A 19,482-nucleotide genomic window follows, 5' to 3' on the forward strand; every position below is an offset into this window, starting at 1 on the left:
ATGCTACTACTGCACAGACGCATCACCTCTGTTTGAACTTCTGGGATAAGAGTCCCAAATGGGAAACATCACACCTGTTTCCCTACCAAGTGAACAGCCTGATAGGCCATAGTTCTACTATTAACTGCCACTCAGCGGGTTTGCCCTTGTGCATAAGGCAGGAGTCTGAAAGGTCTTCACTTCATTAAAAAGACTCCCCCTCCCTGCGGACCGCTGAAATACAAGGTTCCCAATCCATTGGCTCCATCACCTTGAATCCCCTATTGCATTCTTCATCCATGCTTTCCTCTCAACTCAAAATATCCCTGAAGCACTGTGTCCACACATTAACCACCACTAGACTCAGACATCTTGCTCGGCTTGTTACTGGAATTTCTCCCATCCTCCATGCATCACTAAATTAAGGAAAGCTGTGATGTCTACCCAACTCTATATAATTATTGAGTCCAAAATTCTACTTTGTGACTTCTAGTCACAATTCAGGCCATGCGTTGGATAGGAACCAAAATACTAAACATAAGAAAAATGCTCTCACATTTTAGGAACAAATCAAGCCATGCCGGCTACGTCTATTACATGACCCAGCATTGCGTGGCTCCGTTGACCACAGGATCGGCTCCACTAACCGGAAACTGCACTTTGTGCACTATAGCAATAGGCTTTTCCTGGATGACTACATCCACCAAGTGAAACTAGGAATCTTATATTTTCCAATTTTACCAACATCTCCTGTGAAGCACCTCAAGCTTTAAATCTGCTGTCCTACAAACTCTACAAGGCCCCAATGTTGACTCCCATAACATAAATCTGCTGCAGATAACAGCCAATTCACCCAAAGCTGGACAAACAATCTGGAGATCGCTATTGGTTAGTGAACTGCCTCAACCAAATGCAGCTCTTGACGCAGAGGAATTAGCCCCGCAATAATGGCCGAAAAGCAAAGATCCTGCTCTTTTAGCCAGTAGACCCATCATTCATGGGGCCGGACTTACTGGCACCGGACCAAATGCTGGCTACAACACTCACACAATGTGCAGGCCATTTGACCAGGACATTTCCTTTAACCACTAGGAGAAATGGGTGTCAAAAATGGGCTCTGCCATGCGTCCTCCACGGGTTGTATGCCTAATGGAACCGCCACCACAAAATTGCTCAATTTCCCTGACAGTAGTAACAAATCACCTGGATTACAGCAAAATCCCTTACACAGGCATCTTGATGACATCAGTATAGTACATGCAAACAATCTAACAACATGAGGCCTATTTTGGCCCAAGGCAGTATGGCCTCATAATGCTGCACTGAAGGACCTGCACTTATTTCCGATAAAGAAAATTGTCCACTTCAAGACATCCAATCAATTCAGTGCAATACTTTGTGGGCAGGATATGAAACTTAACACTTAACATAGGGTGTCATAGAGAATGTTTCTTCTAATGATATAATCAAACTCAGAGCATGTTACTGATACTAAGAGAAACATCACCCTGATCTATGGGATCCATACCATGAAGCGCAACATATTGTGGCAGGATGCATCGATGATTCACTTAAGAGATAACATTTCAAATAAAGGGGATATCTGTGACATAAAGAGGAGAACATTGGTCAAAACAGATTTGACACCTCTAATAAGTGGAAATCAAGGACTTCGTTTTCCTCTTTATTGATGAGAGCACCCCTCCTTTCTACACAGCACCCAAATAAAAGTCTTAAAAATCCCACTACACATGCAGGGCAGGTTCCTTAGTTTACTCACGCAACCTAAGAGGAATGCACTCGCCACATGGTGAGGGGTGAAAAAATATTTACCAGTGCTTTCTGTGAAATGGTGCATGACACCATGAGCACACTTGATATTGTGTGTAGTGGTGACACCCAAAGGTCCTGCAGAGTGACACTTTAATTTGCCAATCGCATACAAGTCAAATAAAAGTTTCACACATCCCCTTACTCGCCAGCTAGGTTTGACTTCCATGCAGATGGTACTTTCCCCTCACAAAATCCTCTTGCCAATGTGAGTGGGTCAGTACATTTCGCGAGCCTTGACTCCTTCAGAACAACGTCTCATAGGCCCCTTTCCCAATAGATTTGGGGCATTTCGTCATGATCGGCATTTCACTGCCTTTTTTGTGGCATTTGTTTTATGGGTTCAAGCTCACTATCCTCCACTCCTACCCCCCCCCAAACCTCATCCATACCCCACTATCCTAAAAAGCAATAATATTTTTCCCTTACCTTGCCCCCCTAAATAAATGACACGAACAATGTGGCAAAATGTCCACAAAGAGGTGGATGGGTACTGTCCCAACCACAGCATTCAGTGCCTGGATTGTTCTGTGCTTGATGAAGTTTATCGGGACCCTGGTAATCAGTCCCAGCAGTCTGTCTGACCTTTTTCAAAGTATACAGCAGAAAGGAGCATGGCCAGGCAGCCATAGCTAACAGTTAAGCTGCCACGTTTTATAAGGATGACCTGGATGGCATTGCTAAACCAAAACGTGTGTTTAAGTTATATGGTGCTGTGAAGCTTCTGATTCTATCACAGGAGGAACAGGATCAGGCAGGCTTATTTATTTATTTATTGCATTTGGTTATACGCCCAAACCCTCGGGTATCATGGCGTAGCTTACAAGATTACTTAGACACTTAGTTGATACATGTTGGCATATTTGAAGCATGCAGTATTAATTACTTACAGGAGGTGTAGAGGGATGCACCGAGCGAGCTTGACCAGAGGGGAACTTAGAGCATAGACACAGTAATTAAGGTTCAGTAATACATATTTACAATCTTTCATTCTAGTATTTACATTACATGATTGGTGTGTGCTGGGCTTGATGCCCAGGTGGCTTAATTGGGGGGGGGGGGCTGTTTCAGGTGGGGTTGGGCTCCCAAAGATACAAAGTCTGACAGAATCAGATTTGTCAATACCCTAGGCCAATTGGGACAGTCTACCAGCATACATTGGCAAAATTCTAGCTGTTTCCTTGGACCACCCCATCCACTTCCGGTAATCTATGTGAAATTCTTTCCCTGGCTACTCATTGCTACTCAATATAGGGTTTGTTTACGTGATTTGACCAGCGAGGGAACTTAAATGCATGTTCTACTGTTTTATCCTTTTTGCCACTTACTCATGAGGAAATGGCTGTGTTCGTGCTTTCGTTTTTGCGAAGTGATGGATTGTCGCACTCCCTGTTTGTTGTGTTGCTCATAGCTCCCATTTTGGGGGCCTTACTGTGCATCGCTTTGCAAGAAAAAGTGGGAGGTTGGGGGTTAGTAAGTGGGTGGGGTTGTCAGTGGGAGAGAGAGAGGAAGGGAGGTGGCAATCCTGTAGTGCTGATGCTTGCAAAACCCAAGCAAGTGACTCTTGAGTGATGGCGTGATTACATTTGGACAGTGGCCTGGACACATTCTGGGGTGTGTGCTTCATCCAAGACTGACGAGTTGATAGTCGCTGCGGTGATGAATAGTCAGGTTCACGGCACGGCTAAACATGGATGACTAGGGACTTGTTCTAGGATCTGGAGAAAAGGCATGAACCAATCAAGAGGCTGCAGATGTTCTCTTATACAAGAGGGTGGATGAAAAGTTAGAGTGGCGTGCTAGGGATTTAATCGAAAACCACAGAAGAGCTTACGCATGGAAGCTTCAGAGACTTAGCATAAGGAGGTATAAGAAAATATTGTAGGCCTTTAGTTGAGTACAATTCTCAGCCGCTCAGGGCAATATTACACATCCCATTTGGGGGATCCGGTAGCCCCTGATTAAGCCTTAGTCCCATGTCTCCTAGCCACTCTCTGTTTAAGTCTTTTGGAAAGTCCCAGCGTAAGTCTTGATCATAGTGTCTGACATTTCTGGCACTTCTCAAGCAGTGTTCTACCAAGGTGAAGGAATCCCATCACAAATGCCTTTACCTCTATGGACTAGATGTCTATTCAGGCAAAGCTCAGTTTAGAGACCAAACACAACACTTAGCGGATGGACCCAGAGTCTGATAGAAAAGTGCTGGAAACGAGAAGTCGCCTTCTTCGACCCGTGAAGGGCACCACGGGCTTGGCATACAGATATTTCAGTAGGAGCAGGGACGGATCAGCTAACCCCCAATGCAGAGAAAGTAAACGTCATTCTCATTTTTCCAGACTATATAGGGCCTCATTACGGGTCTGCCGGTAACCACCTGCAGACACACTTTACCGTTATCGGCACCTGGTATCCTGATGTAACCGGTATATTATGGGCGCCGGCAACAGCGGTAAATTCCCATTCCATGGAGTCCATAACACTCCATGGGATGGGAACCACTGAAGCACCAGCAATGTTGTTAACAGTGCTGGTGCTTCAGTGATTTCTCTGCCGTAGGGGCCTGAACTGACGACAGGTCGTGCTTGCTGGTAGCTCACTGCCCCTACTGGCAGACTTGTTTTAACTGCATTTTTCCCAGACTGGATTACTCGTAATGACCCCCTATATCTTGGCATACCACGTTGACGTGGATATACCTAAAGGTGTTGTCAGCTGTGGAAAGCATAACTTTCATACTGTAAAATGCCTCGATCATGTGCCCAAAGAAGGGCTCTTTCTGCTCATTCGGCCGAGGTCTCGCTCTGGCTTCAGATCCTCTTGTGGTTTTTCCTGGCAATCCTGTAGGCCCCCTGTCAACGTTCCGAGAGTGAAAAACGTGGGATGAAGATATTCAATCCATGCTGCGGCGCAACTCTCGCCGCTTGCTTCTCAGTGCTGGAAATGAGGCAGAACCCACAAGAAGACTGGTTCCAGGCAAGGCCTCCCAGCGGGGAACAGAGTAAGCGCTGCCTGTGCAGTTGTATCTTTTTCCTGTGGCATTTTAGAAAAACTGAAGTATCAATGGTTTACCCGTCTCCTGGGGGTCATGTGGGGGAAGAGTTGGGATTAGTAAATTGTGATTTATCTTTTAACTTCCTATTAAATAAATCAACCAGTCCATATTTAAAAATATGACCAAATCATCAGAAGTTAAATTATGTTTGTGACAATTCTAGCAGCGCTGGGCTGCGTGGCTTTGTGTGGTTACGTTTCGCTTCCAGCATATTTCTCTCTGAAGTGCTGTATAAGCAATTGCATAACCGTCCCGTGCACTGCCCCCTGCTGGCCGGTGTCGAGCAATGCCAAAGTGGTTGCAATAAAAGCTGCCCTTACCTCTTCCAGATGTTGAGTCTTCAGCACATCCTCTGGCTTGCATTCAAGCTGTTCATTTGTCATAACTGTGGAGTTTGTTTGTACTTCTGGCTCGCGTGGCCGCGCATACTCACAGGGCCCTACCTTCTGCACGTAATGCAATGGCCCTATGGGCCATATGGGGAGGACTGTCCTGATCTTTGGCCACCTGTAGGTGGTCAGACAAATCCTGGCCCAATAAAAGCTATTTGGCTCTGACGAATACTTTCTTGCTGTTCAGCTCCAGTCTTCTTAATGGAAGCCAATGAACAAATCAGAGAGAGATCACTGTGGAGTGCAATGTGCAATGTGCAAACGTGAAGTGAATAAAATGTTGTCTGACAGCATTCTTGATTAAAAATCAGTCTAAAGTGAATGTGTTTGTATGTTGGAGAAAGGAATGGTGAGGATGAGCGGCAGGCGAGCACGGGTTGTTCTTATGGGAAAGGTTTATTGGGCAACTTGAAGGATTCGCAACAGGCAATGGAGACCTGTAGGGCTGGGATAAAGTCAGTCATATGCAAGGCAGAGGGACATGCCCACCCCTGTCAGTGGGACATCATGTTGGGAAATCTCTGCAGCACCCCTGTGTGTGGCTTTCTGCCGGAGCAGGTATAGAAGGACAGGCGTGAGGATTGTACAGCCCACAGAGAGTACGCTCTGTTGGTGAAACTGGTATGAGCAGAGCCGAGGTGGACTAGGATGTTTAAAAACTGAAAGACTTCCCAACTGGATGCCCAGTACGTCTATAGGTCTGGGGAAGAGTCGGGTACATGTTGTTTGATGCAAAATATGGCTGTTAGGCTAGATTTCCATATTTATGCCACATCACCTTCACCTCTGAGACCCCCGGGCACTTTTTGCCGGACTTGTGGATTCTTTTTCTATGTTCCTGAGTGAGTGGGAACCTTTTCCCCCCTCACCCTTTCTTTTACTCTATCTATGGGAGTCATGTGTGTGTCTCTCTCCATACTTTATTAGTGGAATCATACTTTCCTATAACTGTTTGGGCATCTACAACCTCCAGCGTTACTGGGGACCCCCTTAGGCTTACCTTTTTATTTTTTCACATTTACCTTGAGTGAATTAATGTTCCCAATGGTAGAAATGGTTTTATCCTTTCTACAATGGTGAGGTCAGCACACCCCACCTTATGAGGAGTGCTGAGGGGTTACATATTATCCCCGTTCTCAGTGATCCTGTAACATTTGTGTTACAATGACAGGCATACCTGAATAGCTGGTGGCAGTGGGCGCATTCTGTGTAATTTCTTACCCGCAGGCTGTGTTCAGAGCCACGGTAATGCACAGAAGGGTCATCATTAACCCTAAATATCGACTGTATTCTTTTTTTGCCATTTGTTGTATGCTTATTCTATCTTGGTCTTTCTTCTGCCGTCCTGAGCAGGGGAGGTCCGGGTTTAACTTTTGTCTTCGGCGGGCATCCTTTGTGAAGATCATTGAGGTGCTAGAGCAGCGGTATTCAAACTGTGGGTCGCGGGGGGCCGCGGCCGCATGCCTGGGGGCCATGAGAGGCCAGCATGAAATGTTGGAAGAAATGGGCAGGGGCGGCTCACATGGTCAGGCTGAAGCAGGGGGGGATAGAGGCGGGCACACATCTCTGATATCCGACATCTACCTGGAACGGTCATGTGTATACGCATCAGTTGGTTTGGCTGGTACGTGCATCATTTAGTTTGACCCATATATTACTTGGTTTGGCCTGAATGTATATATTTTTTTCGTTTGGCCAGTTGTACCTATGTGGTTTACTGTGTTTATACATCACTTGATGTACATGTATGGTTTGCTGTGTTTACACACCACGTGGTCTGGCCAGACAGCTTACACTTCTGTGGCACTGTTATTTAAGCCAATGTGCTTATTGTTCTCCCCCCGTCGCTACAGTATTCAGCAGACCTGCGTCTCTACTGATGGTGGCTCTGCGCCGTCGTGCTCCCAGAAGCAGTTACTTTGTACCTTTATTGCTTTGTTTGTTCCGTGCCCCGCTGAAGCCTGGAGGGTTGGGGAGAAGTCAATCTCTAGCAGGTCCACGTTCTGCTGAAGCCGCATAAGATCCTGTCCTCAACGACACTCCAGCTAATTGCCAATATGAATGAGTATCTTTATCTTGCTGTGAGGACGGCGATGGCACTGCTCCTGCAAGTGCTGGGAACAGCAGGGGAAAGAAGACTGGGGGCTACCTGCCCTCCTCAGATAGAGGCCAGAAGTGGCCTGAGGGCAGGCAGCCCCCTTTGAAGCATAAAAAGGCCCTTTGTTCCCCATCCATTCGGATGGGAGCGGCCCTTTGGTGTGGGGGTGTCAGGGGAAGGGGCTGCCTGCTGTCACCTGCCCCTGTCAACTTCTGGCAGTTTGGGCGCCTAGAAGTCTGGGTCCCTTTTGTTACTGAGGCTGGTGGCCCACCCTGTACACCCGCATGTGGCGGGGAGGTGACTGCTGTCTGCTGGCACTTCAGTGCCTGGAAGCTGGCAGAGCGGAGGCACAGAGGCCGGGGCCCTGGCTCCAGCTGGACGCATGCAGCAGCAACGTGTGTGCTGGGGTTGTACGGGATGGCTGAATTCCCAATTCCCATACAACTCTTTTTGTAGTAAATCATTGGCCTGGGTTTCCAGTTTCTCTAACATTCAGGGGCAAAACAACATGATTCGTTATTTATTCGGCCAGTTAAAAAAATAAATGCATGTTCCAGGAATGCGCCCTCTGCTGCACGTAGTCCAGGAGCAGAGGCCACGTTAACAAAACAGGCCTCTGCACATCCGTGTGTTTCTGCTGTCACGTGAGATCAATAGGTTCTGCAGTATGAAGCGGGTGAAGGGTGGTGGGAGACACTAGTGCACGAGGCGCAACTTCTCTTTGAACAAAACCTCAGTGGCTTTGCCTATGCTGTTTTTTTTTAATTTATTTTTTTTAAACTCTTTATTTAATAATGCACACAGGTACTGCACATGTATACATACACTTTACAACATCACTTTGTATTACATCATACACAGTTATGCTGTTTTTAACAGGACTTCAACGAAGGACACGCAGAGTGCTTTTAAATTGGGTGCCTGAAGGGCTGCAGCAAATTAATGTTGTAATGTGAGCTCTGCAAAGCGAACGTTTAAAGCCCCAGAACGAGGTAGGACAAATGTTGCATTAATTAAGTGGTCAAAAACTAAAGTCATATTTTAGCTTAGTTTCCACCTTAGGAAGAGGATGAACGCATGTGAATGCCAGTAACAGAAGGACAAACATATATGTTTCCATCATTACTCACTATATAATGAATTTCTTTATGCATACACCATAGTACCATCTATTCTCAATACAAGCTGCTGTAAAATACACCATCCCACTTGCACACGTAAGAATAATGTACCACCATTAGTATGTAAAACCTAATGCTTTTGTCATATTTGGGTGCACATTTTGGAGGCTATTTTCCCAAACATTTCACAGGGGGAGAACCCCCCTGCACTCCTCTTGGGTGCTGTGGGCTTGCGCACTGCGCACGCTCGCTCAAAAATTCCCCCTGGGAAATGTATGCCCCACCAGCTTTCAAACTCACCAGCCGCAACTGAAAACAATCCAGTGTGCTCGTGTATGGACATCAGACATTTCACAGCTATCTCCATAAAAAATAAAAAAAATAACACCAACAAAGAGGGGTGGGGCAGGGGGGTCCCGAACAATGTATTGTTTGCTCAGGGGGGCCTTGGCATAAAAAGTTTGAAGACCACTGCGCTAGAGTTCTGTAAAGACAGGAAACGAGGGGCGAGTCTGAACTTTTGCGGTCCTCTGTCTTCTGGCATGCCTGCCTGGAACCAGTTCCAACTGGGAGGCTGGCTGTCCTACAGGTCCCCATTGGTAAACCTCCCCGTTACATTATTGGGCAGTCTGCCTCAAAAGGAGATGTGGGAGGGATGAGGGCACTTTTCTGTGTGGACAGAACATGATAGCAAGCCCGTTCTGGTGTTGTTGGGTGTAGAGTTGCAGATTGAGAGGCCCAGAGAAAGCCACAGGGCCTTTCCTCATCTGGTGTGGTGGAAAGGAGGAAGGGCAAGTGCCGTGGACTGACATGCAGCGTGATGGATAGACTTCCCAACAGGCAAAGGCCTTCTTGGCACTCAATGGGTTTGCATCAATTGGATCACATGTCAGGCTTTGTGACGTGTGATGAACTCCGATCCAATTGCATCCGTTGCTCTGCGGAACCTTTCTATTCAGAAGTACCTCGCTCCTAAAGGGCAGCAGACCCAAGGGTTTAGAAATGAGAGTTTGGAGTGCTCTGCCTGTCTTGCCAAAGAGTACATCATCTGGGCCCAGATGGACCGACTGGTCTTCTAGCAGTGCTGAGATCAGACCAGTCCTTCTCAATGTACACGATCAATTCACTTTGGGCAGGGTAAAGGGCGCAATGAGGGAGGCTGCTTTCCTTTGCAGAACTTCATCCTTACATTCCTTGCTCTGGACAATCAGGCCAGTGTGCACCTCATTATACACGGCCCCTTTGCCCTGCATTTGATTGGTTCATCGCTAACGGTGCAAAGCTCTGCCTGTGCAGTCGCGCTGGGCGACGAAGCAGGCCGGTGCAGGTGATGCGTCACGCCGTGTAGGCATTGCTTTGGCCAGTGTTTTTACCCAGCACTGCCTTCTTTGTTTAACACTGCTTACGCATGATGGGGCGTTTCTTCTTGCTTAGCTCAGCATCCTCCCCTTCCCTAGGTCAACTCCCACTTGCCCTCAATTTTCAATTAATGTTCCTCCATACCGTGAAACGTGCTGCTTCTTTAAAGATGTCTTATCCGAGACAGTGTCCCCTTTCTACTTTCATAGTTTACTGTTTCCGCCTCATTCATTGGTGCCACCATTTCTTTTTCCACTTCACTCTGGCCTTAGTGAATTTATTATACTGCGTCCTATTTTTTATCCAGGCATATATGTGTGTAATCGGTCTGTGTCTAATTGGAAATGCATTTGATTGATAATAGCCCTTCGTCACGCTATCCTTTTTTTAAAAATATTCCGCTATAATGTGACATGTGCTTGCACTCGTGCAATATTGTTATTAGTAGACCACGCTGCGATGGCATAACGCCATATCCCAATACCCCTGATGTGTGCACAGACAGCAATCCACAGCATGCATAGTTTTAAATTAGCATGTCGGCATAAAGTAAGGCATTGCCTTAATACAGCTGAAAACTATTACCCCATTTGTTTCCTGTTCCCATTGGAAATTAAATATCAATGTGGTGTTTATGAAAAATGATCACCTTTGGAGTGTTTGAGTAGTACTGTCATTTTACAATCGTGCAGCCACACAAGCTGATATAGCCTCCAGATGTGTATAGCCCTCTGATCTGCAGCCAATTCCCTAACATCACTCAGGCAGATTAATATACTATGCACAGGCCTGTGCATACCATGTTCATTTAAATACCAAATGAAGGTGGCATTAGCTTGATAGATCCAGACCATGGGCCATACCAGGTATAATGGGCCTTTAAACCTCATTAAAATGTCTCAGTGCACTCGAGCTTTTAACTCATTCTTCAGAGCCCCTGGTGCCTGTTCAGCTCTTGGTCAGGGCCTATAAAGCTTAATTAGTACCCGGCGAGGGACGAAGAGAATGTAACATGCAATTTCATTGGGCCTCGCCGGGGCGTTACCCGACCGTTAATCCCTCTCCCCATAATGTTCCTTCCTTGTCCCCAGCGGGGGTGTGCAGCAGCCACTCAGCCAATGAGGAGGCTCGGAACGGGGTAATCCACGCTCCGAGCCACTAAACGACCACCACCGCTGGGGATCGAGGTAAGTCTTGTTCCCATCCCCAGCAATCCCTCAATTCAAAGAATCCGCTCCCCACCCTCCCAACCCAATTTACCTTCTTTTTTGTAAATTTCAGGAGCGGAGGTGCTGGGAACACTTCTGTCCCCAGCGTGTCCGCTCCCGATCCGCGACAGGCTGTCATGAAAAGAAAAAAGAGACTACACGTAGTCCCTTCTCTCCTTTCCATGGAGGCCATTTTCTTTGTTTACATTTTTCCAATTTTTTGAATGGCCTCCATGGAAAGGGAGAAGGGACTATTTGTAGTCCTGGCTCCCTTTCCATTGCAGCCATTTTGTGTTTTTACCTTTTTCCAATGATTTTCAATGGCCGCCATGGAAAGGGAAAACAGACTTCATTTTCCCTTCACCGGCTGCCATTTTTTGACATTTTTTCTTTTGGAACAGAAAACAAAATGCTCTTAGTACCCCGGTCTTACGGGCTGGGGTACTAATAGCAATAGGCCCCAAGCAGGTTGGGCATTACCACTTCAGGTAATGCCCCGGGGCCCATGGTTACAGGCCTGATTACTAAAATGTTGGAAGTTCTGCTGTAGACAATTCAGCGATACAGGGCTGTAATGGCTGGTATAGGTCTTCTGCTCCAGCATTCCATCATTTCCCCTTTGTCTTTACTTAAATGTTACATTAGCACCTGGGCCCGGCGATGCAGCCAATCAGCCTGCTTAAATTGTGGGCTGAATCCCACGTGCTGAGCAAGCTCGGCACTGCAAGCACCCGCCCCTCCACTTTCCTCCCACCTCCCCTCTGTCCCCCTGCCTCCTGTCTCCACTCCTGCACCCCCAGCCCTCCTTACCCTACTTACCTGATTCCTCTGGCAGCGGTGCCAGCACAGCCGCTGGTTCCGCATGCCAGGCATCCACGGAAATGGAAGAGCAGCCCCACCTTCCATTTCCATGGCGGCCATTTTAGGTGAGTATTAGTTTGAATGAATGGGACGATGTGAACGAGCGTCCCATTCATTCAAACAAATATATTGCTTTCAGTTGCCTGGGTTTTCGGATTAAAAACCCAGGGTGCTAATAGCAATAACACCCGAGCCTGCAGGCATGATCGGGTGATAATGTCACTGGAGCCCATCGTTAAGGCCCTCACTTCACTCAGGCATATAACTTGGGACCAGGGCCATTACCACCTAATCCGGAATAAATTCTATCCTCATTGGATGTAATGTTCTAATAGCAATAATGCCCCACCTCTGCAGGCTATTGCCAAGTGATGGCCCTCTTCCTTGGCCCTCTTCGATGGCATGACGAAACCTGATAATGCCCTCAGAATGCAGCATTGTTATAGCTTGTCACCATATCGAAAAATCTAGTAGATGTAATGGCTCAGTACCACCGACATACATAGTGATAGTGTATTTTTCTTGGGTGGCAGCCATCATAGTCTAGTATCAAAAGCACAACCCAGTTTACGTACTCTAATCTGTGGACACATGTTGACCATTGCCAGACACTCTTGGAGAATTGAGGGCCTCCTGTGCTGTCACCATCCCATTGGCCCCCTTGGGTCATGCAGTCTCTGCATGATAAGGGAGAAATTCCTTGTTTAGATTATCTCCTGTCGTCCTGTCATCAAGTCTGTATATATTAGTCCATACTGACAGTCAAACCTCTAGGACCAGGTCTCAGTAAATTATGGAATTCAAACTGTTTAATAGTACTCTTGATCAGAGGAGAATTGCCTAGCATTTCGGTGCTGGTGCTGGACTGCCCCAGGGCCGGACAAAGACTGATATGTATGGGATATTTCTTCTCTGTGAAAGATAGTGAGCTAAAGACTCTGGGTAAATCTCTCATAACCAGGACTAATGTCTGGCAGAGGGACTGCCAGGACCCCCGTTGTTAATTTGCATAGTAGTAGAACAGAAATGCATTCTCTGCTAGCTTAGTCAAAAGTATGGCAATAAAATACAACAACAGACATCAGAGCCTGTCCCAGCACAAGCCTAATATTAGCATAGGACTGGATCAATTCAATGGTAGAAAGAATACTGCTGCATATATTTTCTCAGGGAAAATCTTGTGCATGGACAATGGAGGGGTAGGTGTTTTCAAATGTGGTATTTTATTAGGTGGACATTATGTATTTGTACTCCTCCATCCATTAACAAGATAACATTGCAAGGTGCTTATCTACAGTGGAAAGACAACTTGCCACATCTTTCACTTAGAATGTTAAAATGAGTACCTTCAAAGAAAGATAAAATGCCTACACCTTGGTGGGGATGCCAGTCGACTCATTACAAATGGTTTCTACTGGATCCTGTTGTGGTGTATGGGTTTTCGACAGTGTGAAATGTATGTACAGGAGTGTAATCAATGGGAATATCACTAGCTATGTTCACGTAACATGTCAACGTTAGTTAGTAGCCGTGTTCGCTAAAGAATACAGTGGCAGGTGAGAAAATGGCAACCACATCACCTCCTCAGCAAGAAGTGGGCAAATTGTCTGGCAATCTCTTAGCCAATGCCGCACTGGTGTCTCTGTGATGCGCCAATCTGGATGATGGGAATGGAGCCTGATACAGTAATGTGCAGGCTCGGACTGGCCTGTAGGGCAATAGAGTAATTCCGGAACAAAAATGCAAAATGCTAGTATGGGCCAGTTTATTTGGTCAAAAGAGAACATCTTTTCTGGCCAATATGGGCCTGTGGATGAGTTACTTCACCATGCGGCTACTAATTTTGACCATTGTTGCTGCATACATATTCTTTAAATCGCACAATTTTCATCACAAAAGAGTCCTCCTTCGGTACTACTCAAACAGTCTCTCACAAAAGAAATGAATTGCCATTTGCAACTGTGGACCACTTTTTCATTGGTGCCTGGGCTAATTTTATGGCCCAGTCCGACCCTGGGAATGCGACTACAGCCCAAGCTGAGTGATCCTGTGCTCTTGGGGCAACGACTGGCTTTCAGAAGAATCAAAGAAGATGACATACCTAGAATTATTGATTCTGCCAACGCTCCTCTTCACGATTGTTCTGGGGGTCTCTGGTGCAAGCTCGATGCTGGAAAGGAAGCATGTCCATATGCATGTTAATGAAGGGGGCATTTCAGTGCGATCCGCAATGCCTCCTCTGAGCAGTCAATCAATTTATTTCCGAACAGTCTTTCATAGAATGATCCATGCTCCGGCACACAAAAGAAGGATCCTAGGGCTTGTAGAAGCACCATGAAGAACGAAACACGTGCCTGCTTGTGAGCATGATATTTTTCAGAAAGGAAGACGTACCAAAGGATTCGACTACGCAATGCTTTTCGATAATGACAACTGGATTGCTTTTGACTTTGTTAGAAGAGGAAACCTGAGCATGAGTGAAAGGGGGTCATTTTGCAACAGTATGTTCCAGCATGGCACAGCAAAATCACCTGAAAAGGGATGTGTCGCCAAAATAAATGTCCCATTGGCATTTGATTTATTAAATAGTGTTGCCTGGAGGTGCAGAGCATAGGGGATATTATGAGCTTGGAAGCCAACTTCTGGGGCCAGGCATAGCAAGGATGTTTACTAGGGCTAAGGGAATAAAATATCTCTCACTACCCAATGCCTCGTGGGCAGTGAGGCTAAAAGACCTCAGGCACTGGGCCAGATGCTATTGGCAGCATTTACTTTCTAGGTGAGATCTAAAAATACAATATAAAACATTTAGCTACGTGCTCCTGAGCAACGGACACTTGGTCAATTGCTTTATGTCCACGCTATCTACAACTTTCTCTCACTAAATACTCTGCCTCCAGATCTTTACGTTCCTCCGGCACCAACTCTCTGTGTTTGTTAAGCGCTTCGCTAAACAGCGAGCAGGTGGCCGATCTCTTTCCTCAGCAGGCTCCCTCCTATGGAACAGCCTCTCCCTTCCTCTTTGTCTTGAGCCGGATCTCCTCAAATTCCAGAAGCTCTGCAAGACTTTCCTTTGCACCTCTTCCTTTCCTTCCTCCCTCCCCTGCTAAATCCCACAGTTGCTGAGATTGGTGACCATGGCCCTTTATGTGTCCACTTCAGAGGTCGAAGTGGGCAGGAGTGGTCGGGAGCGGTGCTCCTATACTTTTTATTTTTAAGTTTCACTGTTCCTACACTTCTATTTTAGAAGAAACCGTTCTGGAATGGTTTCGTTTTAAAAAACAAGTGTAGGAAGAAGTTAAAGCTTGCACTTCAGTGCACTGCAGTGAACATTCCCATAAAGAGCAGGTGTGTCTGTTTGGGGGTTTGGATTGTGTGTGGTAGGGGGTGCAGGGGTGGGGTTTGTGGGGAGCGGGGCAGACCAGCAGGGAACATAGTTCCACTACTTCTTTTCGCAAAATTCGACCACTGGTCCACTTGGGCCCTGGCCTCCCACACCCAATAGCCTACAGCCTCCACCCCTCCCAGCACTTTGCTTTGGCACCCACTGGCCTATGTCACCACAGGCCTGCACTTATTTATCGGTGGTATACTCCACCTAGGTACTTACAGCTGCTCACTCCCTAGCACTTCTCTCTTGATACACCTAGCACCCCCTAATCCCTCATCCCTACCTCTGCACTTGCACATTCTGAATGCTCACACGGCCTAGTAGGTCCGCCTCTATCTTTAATTTTTATATTTGTGTTTCAATCCCATGTTCCCTCCCTGTTGCACTGCGGGCGCTTTGAAACACAATTTATTTGATGTATAAGGGCCTTACGAATGCACAATAAATAAATAAATAAGCATGCCAGAGAGGGAAAGCTGAAACGAAACACCCACCTTGAAGATGGTGCAGGAGCAGGGCACTCACAAAGTGAAATGGACAGGAGAAAATGGGAGACACCTGGCTAGGAGCCACTCAAGAAGAGGAGGGCAGGCAGGGCTGGGGCAGAGAAGCACTTACGCAAAGGACTGTGACATTGATTCAAACTTCTGAACATGCTTGGTGCTGATTGCATGCGTCACAATACTCACACTAACAGCAAAATGTCGGTATACTCATTTGGACAGCCTGAAGTTTCAGGGGTGAGGCTTAGGCTGGTCTGTGGGAGTAGCTGATGACGTCGCATTTCCCTAATGGCATTCCTTTCACAGATTGTGGATTGGTTGGATTGTGGTTTCAGACTCCTGTTATGAGTATTTATCTGGCCTGGCTCAAGCAGAGTTTTAGGAGGCTGGCTAGCTGAGGCGCCCTGCAATGTGCACAACATTCAGTGCAGCCCCAAAGCACGCTGCAAAGGCGGGCGAGCAGAATGTCCCATCGTGTCACCTAAGGGGCCAGAGGGACCCCCAAAAGGGAGTACATTTCCGGGAGGAGGAGGAGGCTACAAAAGACTACATACCTGACGTTTACCACAAAGACGGAGTAATTCCAGCTCTGAAATGTTGCATTGAGCTATAAAAGAAAAAGGCTTGAGTCAAATTAAGTTTTAAAGGTACATTTCAAAGACGAATTTCGTCAACCTCCTATAAACATTCACAGTATTAGCAAATGACCCAACCTGCCAGCTCAGAATTCTAAATAATGTCGGCTAACGGAGTCGGACAAACGCAAGCCGGAAGTGTGATGCGAGGGACCAAGGATGCTCCATGCAGCCCCTTGGAAGCAACAGAGCGCAGAAGCTGGCCCACATGGTATAGGTAGATTACTGCGCAGACTTATTTAGCCGAATTCGATTTGATCGAATATTGTCCATCGAATTTCACTGCATGTATATGTGGGGGGTGGGTTAGGGTAATAATAAATGTGGGGGGGGGGCTGCGTGGTTCTCACCCTCATATATATGCAGTAAAATTAACTTATTAAAAGATACATTCAGTCAAATCGGGTTCGATAAAATCGCGTAGATGCACCACGTGCTTGGTGCGTTGCTAGTTTGTGTCATGAAAGATTCTCACAACTGGTGTGAAGCTCCTGCTCGTCTCCCTGGAAACGTCGTCCCCTTTCTCTCCATTGCTGTAAACACCGGGGTGCTAACAGACAAAGGGGTTCAAAGCTGTGTAGTTGGTCTGGAGGCTGTCACCAAATATAGGGGGACTGGATTCTCAGGGGGGGGGGGGCAACAGGCTTAGAGGTTCAGCCAGGGAGGGGCCTACTGGTGGGCGTTACGACAGGGTCTCTACCCGACATTGTAAACCGACTCTTTGGGCCCGATTCACGGAATATTTGCCCGGTTCAAAGTGACTTTGCGCTGCCGACACAAACCCTGATTCATGCAACCGTGCAAACTATATTTTTGCAATGCAAAGTCCGGGCAAAGTCATGTTGTACTGCAAACATGACTAGGCACTGACTTTGCACTGCATAAATACACCTTGCACTGTTCCATGAATCAGGGTTTGTGTTGGCACTGCAAAGCCACTTTTCACTTTGACCCGGGCAAATATTCCGTGATTGAGGCCCTTAGTCTCTGTGACGCTTTACAAAAACATTACGCAGTTTGCAAGAGGGTGAGAGCACTTTCAGGAAATGACTTCATTAGGGTGGGAATCCTTGGCGAAAAGTATGGACCATGTGACCTTAGCCCTCATCAAAACTACCTGTGACTGCCTTTACCCAGGAATACCATTGCCTAACTATTTCCTCTGCGTCTAAGAAACTAATTATGTAAGACGAGGACTCATTTCCGGAACTCACTGTGCTTTTCGGATCTCAGAGCTTGGCAGTCTGAAGCAGGTATCTGGGTGTATTTGTTTTGCGTGCATCTTACTGGCAAAAGCCTACACTTCCAATACATTGGCTATTAGAAACATAGTGTGAATTCCACAGAGGACCCCGGCAGTATCAAACTGTGAACATACAGGTCTGGCTTATCCATGTGTCAAAATGCTTGTCCCATCTGAAAACTGCTTAGCTGATAGAGAATTTGGGTGCAAGCTGTACCCACTATTGATGACCTACTAGCCCACGGTAACGGGCCAGGCAAAGCGAGGGCCATTACAGAGGGAAGCAGCACTGTCACCGGCCAGTTCCACCCACCCTCAAAATGTCAATGGTGCAAAAGTCTACTTTTGGGGGGAGTGAAGTGGTCAGTGTGGGACTAGCACCAAGGCAACCATCACCACTGGATGCCGCCAAAGCGAATAACCTACTTATTGTTTCGGTTTGCTTCCATATTTCCTAAAACTCAGGCACTTGTTTGTCGGTAGCTTGCCAACATGCAGAAGTGAGGCCGATTACAGTCCAAAACCGGTGTTTGCTTACCCACTCCGTCACCGTGTGCTGCACCTCCGACTCCGTGTCCAGGTCCTTATTAACCACAGTGATGGAAATCCGGTAGAAGATCCCACCTGCCCATCAAAGAAACAAGTTACACACCAGAACATTTACCACAGGCAAACTTGCCACACTTCTACTGTTCAAGGGCTTGCCGCCGGAGATACCCGGGACCGGCGGGCTCAAAGCAGGTTCTTCTGTCCAAACGAATACGCTTCGGCTCTTTTTGGCAGAATGAGTGGCTAGTACGTCTATTGTGGCAGCCTCTCAGGAAATTTGCTTTATGGCTGCACGGGACCAATATGCACCAGAGCAAAGGATCCATCAAAGAGGTCGTAGAGCAGTCGGGCAACCAATACCTGTAGGCCAAAGTCAACCAAAGTCAACCCAAGTCAACCTGGTCAGGTTCCATAGGCCAGTTTAAGAATTGGTCCAATGGTGTCCCAAATTTCTTTTAAGTGTTCTGTTTGCTAGGATCTGTGTGCAAAATGCGCCAGGGGTACAACTCAAGCAGGTTCTCAGGAACACTCTCATATTGCTGATAGAATATTGGCGACATTTGTTTCGGTACCCAGGACAATTTTTGGTCCCAATTCAACCCGTCTTAGAAGAAGCATGCCTGTTTTGTTTTGAAAGTACTGTCAACTTGATTGCAACCAGTGCATTTACATGATGGACCCTTCAGACCGAAATGTGAAAGGACAATGGATGCGTTTGATATTTATTTATTTATTTAGTTAGTTAGGTTCGGTTGCATCAAGCCCTTTCCATGCCTCTGTTCACGTGCATCCCTACTCCCGCTTCTGCTACCCTCTCACCCGTTTCCCATTTCCTTTCCAGCCCAGAGCACGGTCTGGTCTCCCGCCCCCAACCCCAGGCAGGGGCACAGTACGCCACTCTGGGAACACACCTCTGTGCTGTAAGACCTCTGCCGCGCGGATCCTCACCCTGCAGACGCTTTTGCACACAGCAGAACCTATCTGTGTTTACCCAGGTAATCTTCGCAATGGCCCTCTGCCATCATGACGCCTGGCAGCTGCCGCCAGGTCTTGTGTACACTCAGTGCGTATGCCAAATGGCAAAGGGGTGAGGCCCAGCTCGTTGAACCTGCTTCGAGCGCGCGGGTCCCAGGTGTTAAAAACCAGCTCAGAAGTTTACGAGAATTCCAATGTAATTCCCCCTACTCCACAACTACACACTATTGTCAGGTTAGTACAAGGCTAATAAACGGCCGGGAACTAGCTGAGCGCATACAGGTAT

At 47.0% G+C, this 19,482-nt stretch overlaps 1 protein-coding gene across 4 annotated transcripts in view; it reads right to left on the reverse strand.

The window, feature by feature from the left end:
- ADGRG6 (adhesion G protein-coupled receptor G6) overlaps positions 1 to 19,482 on the reverse strand; it is a 606,009-nt gene that overhangs the window by 155,322 nt on the left and 431,205 nt on the right. For all 4 annotated transcript variants that reach the window (XM_069606809.1, XM_069606811.1, XM_069606808.1 and 1 more), the window contains 3 exons: positions 18,211 to 18,296; positions 16,349 to 16,401; positions 14,002 to 14,070 (listed from right to left, as the gene is read on the reverse strand). In XM_069606809.1, the coding sequence (XP_069462910.1) occupies positions 14,002 to 14,070; positions 16,349 to 16,401; positions 18,211 to 18,296 (208 nt within the window). The remainder of the gene's footprint in view (positions 1 to 14,001; positions 14,071 to 16,348; positions 16,402 to 18,210; positions 18,297 to 19,482) is intronic.

The sequence above is a fragment of the Ambystoma mexicanum genome, chromosome 4p (genome assembly GCF_040938575.1).
Source record: "Ambystoma mexicanum isolate Mex_15411 chromosome 4p, UKY_AmexF1_1, whole genome shotgun sequence".
In the NCBI taxonomy this organism is placed as follows: Eukaryota; Metazoa; Chordata; class Amphibia; order Caudata; family Ambystomatidae; genus Ambystoma; species Ambystoma mexicanum.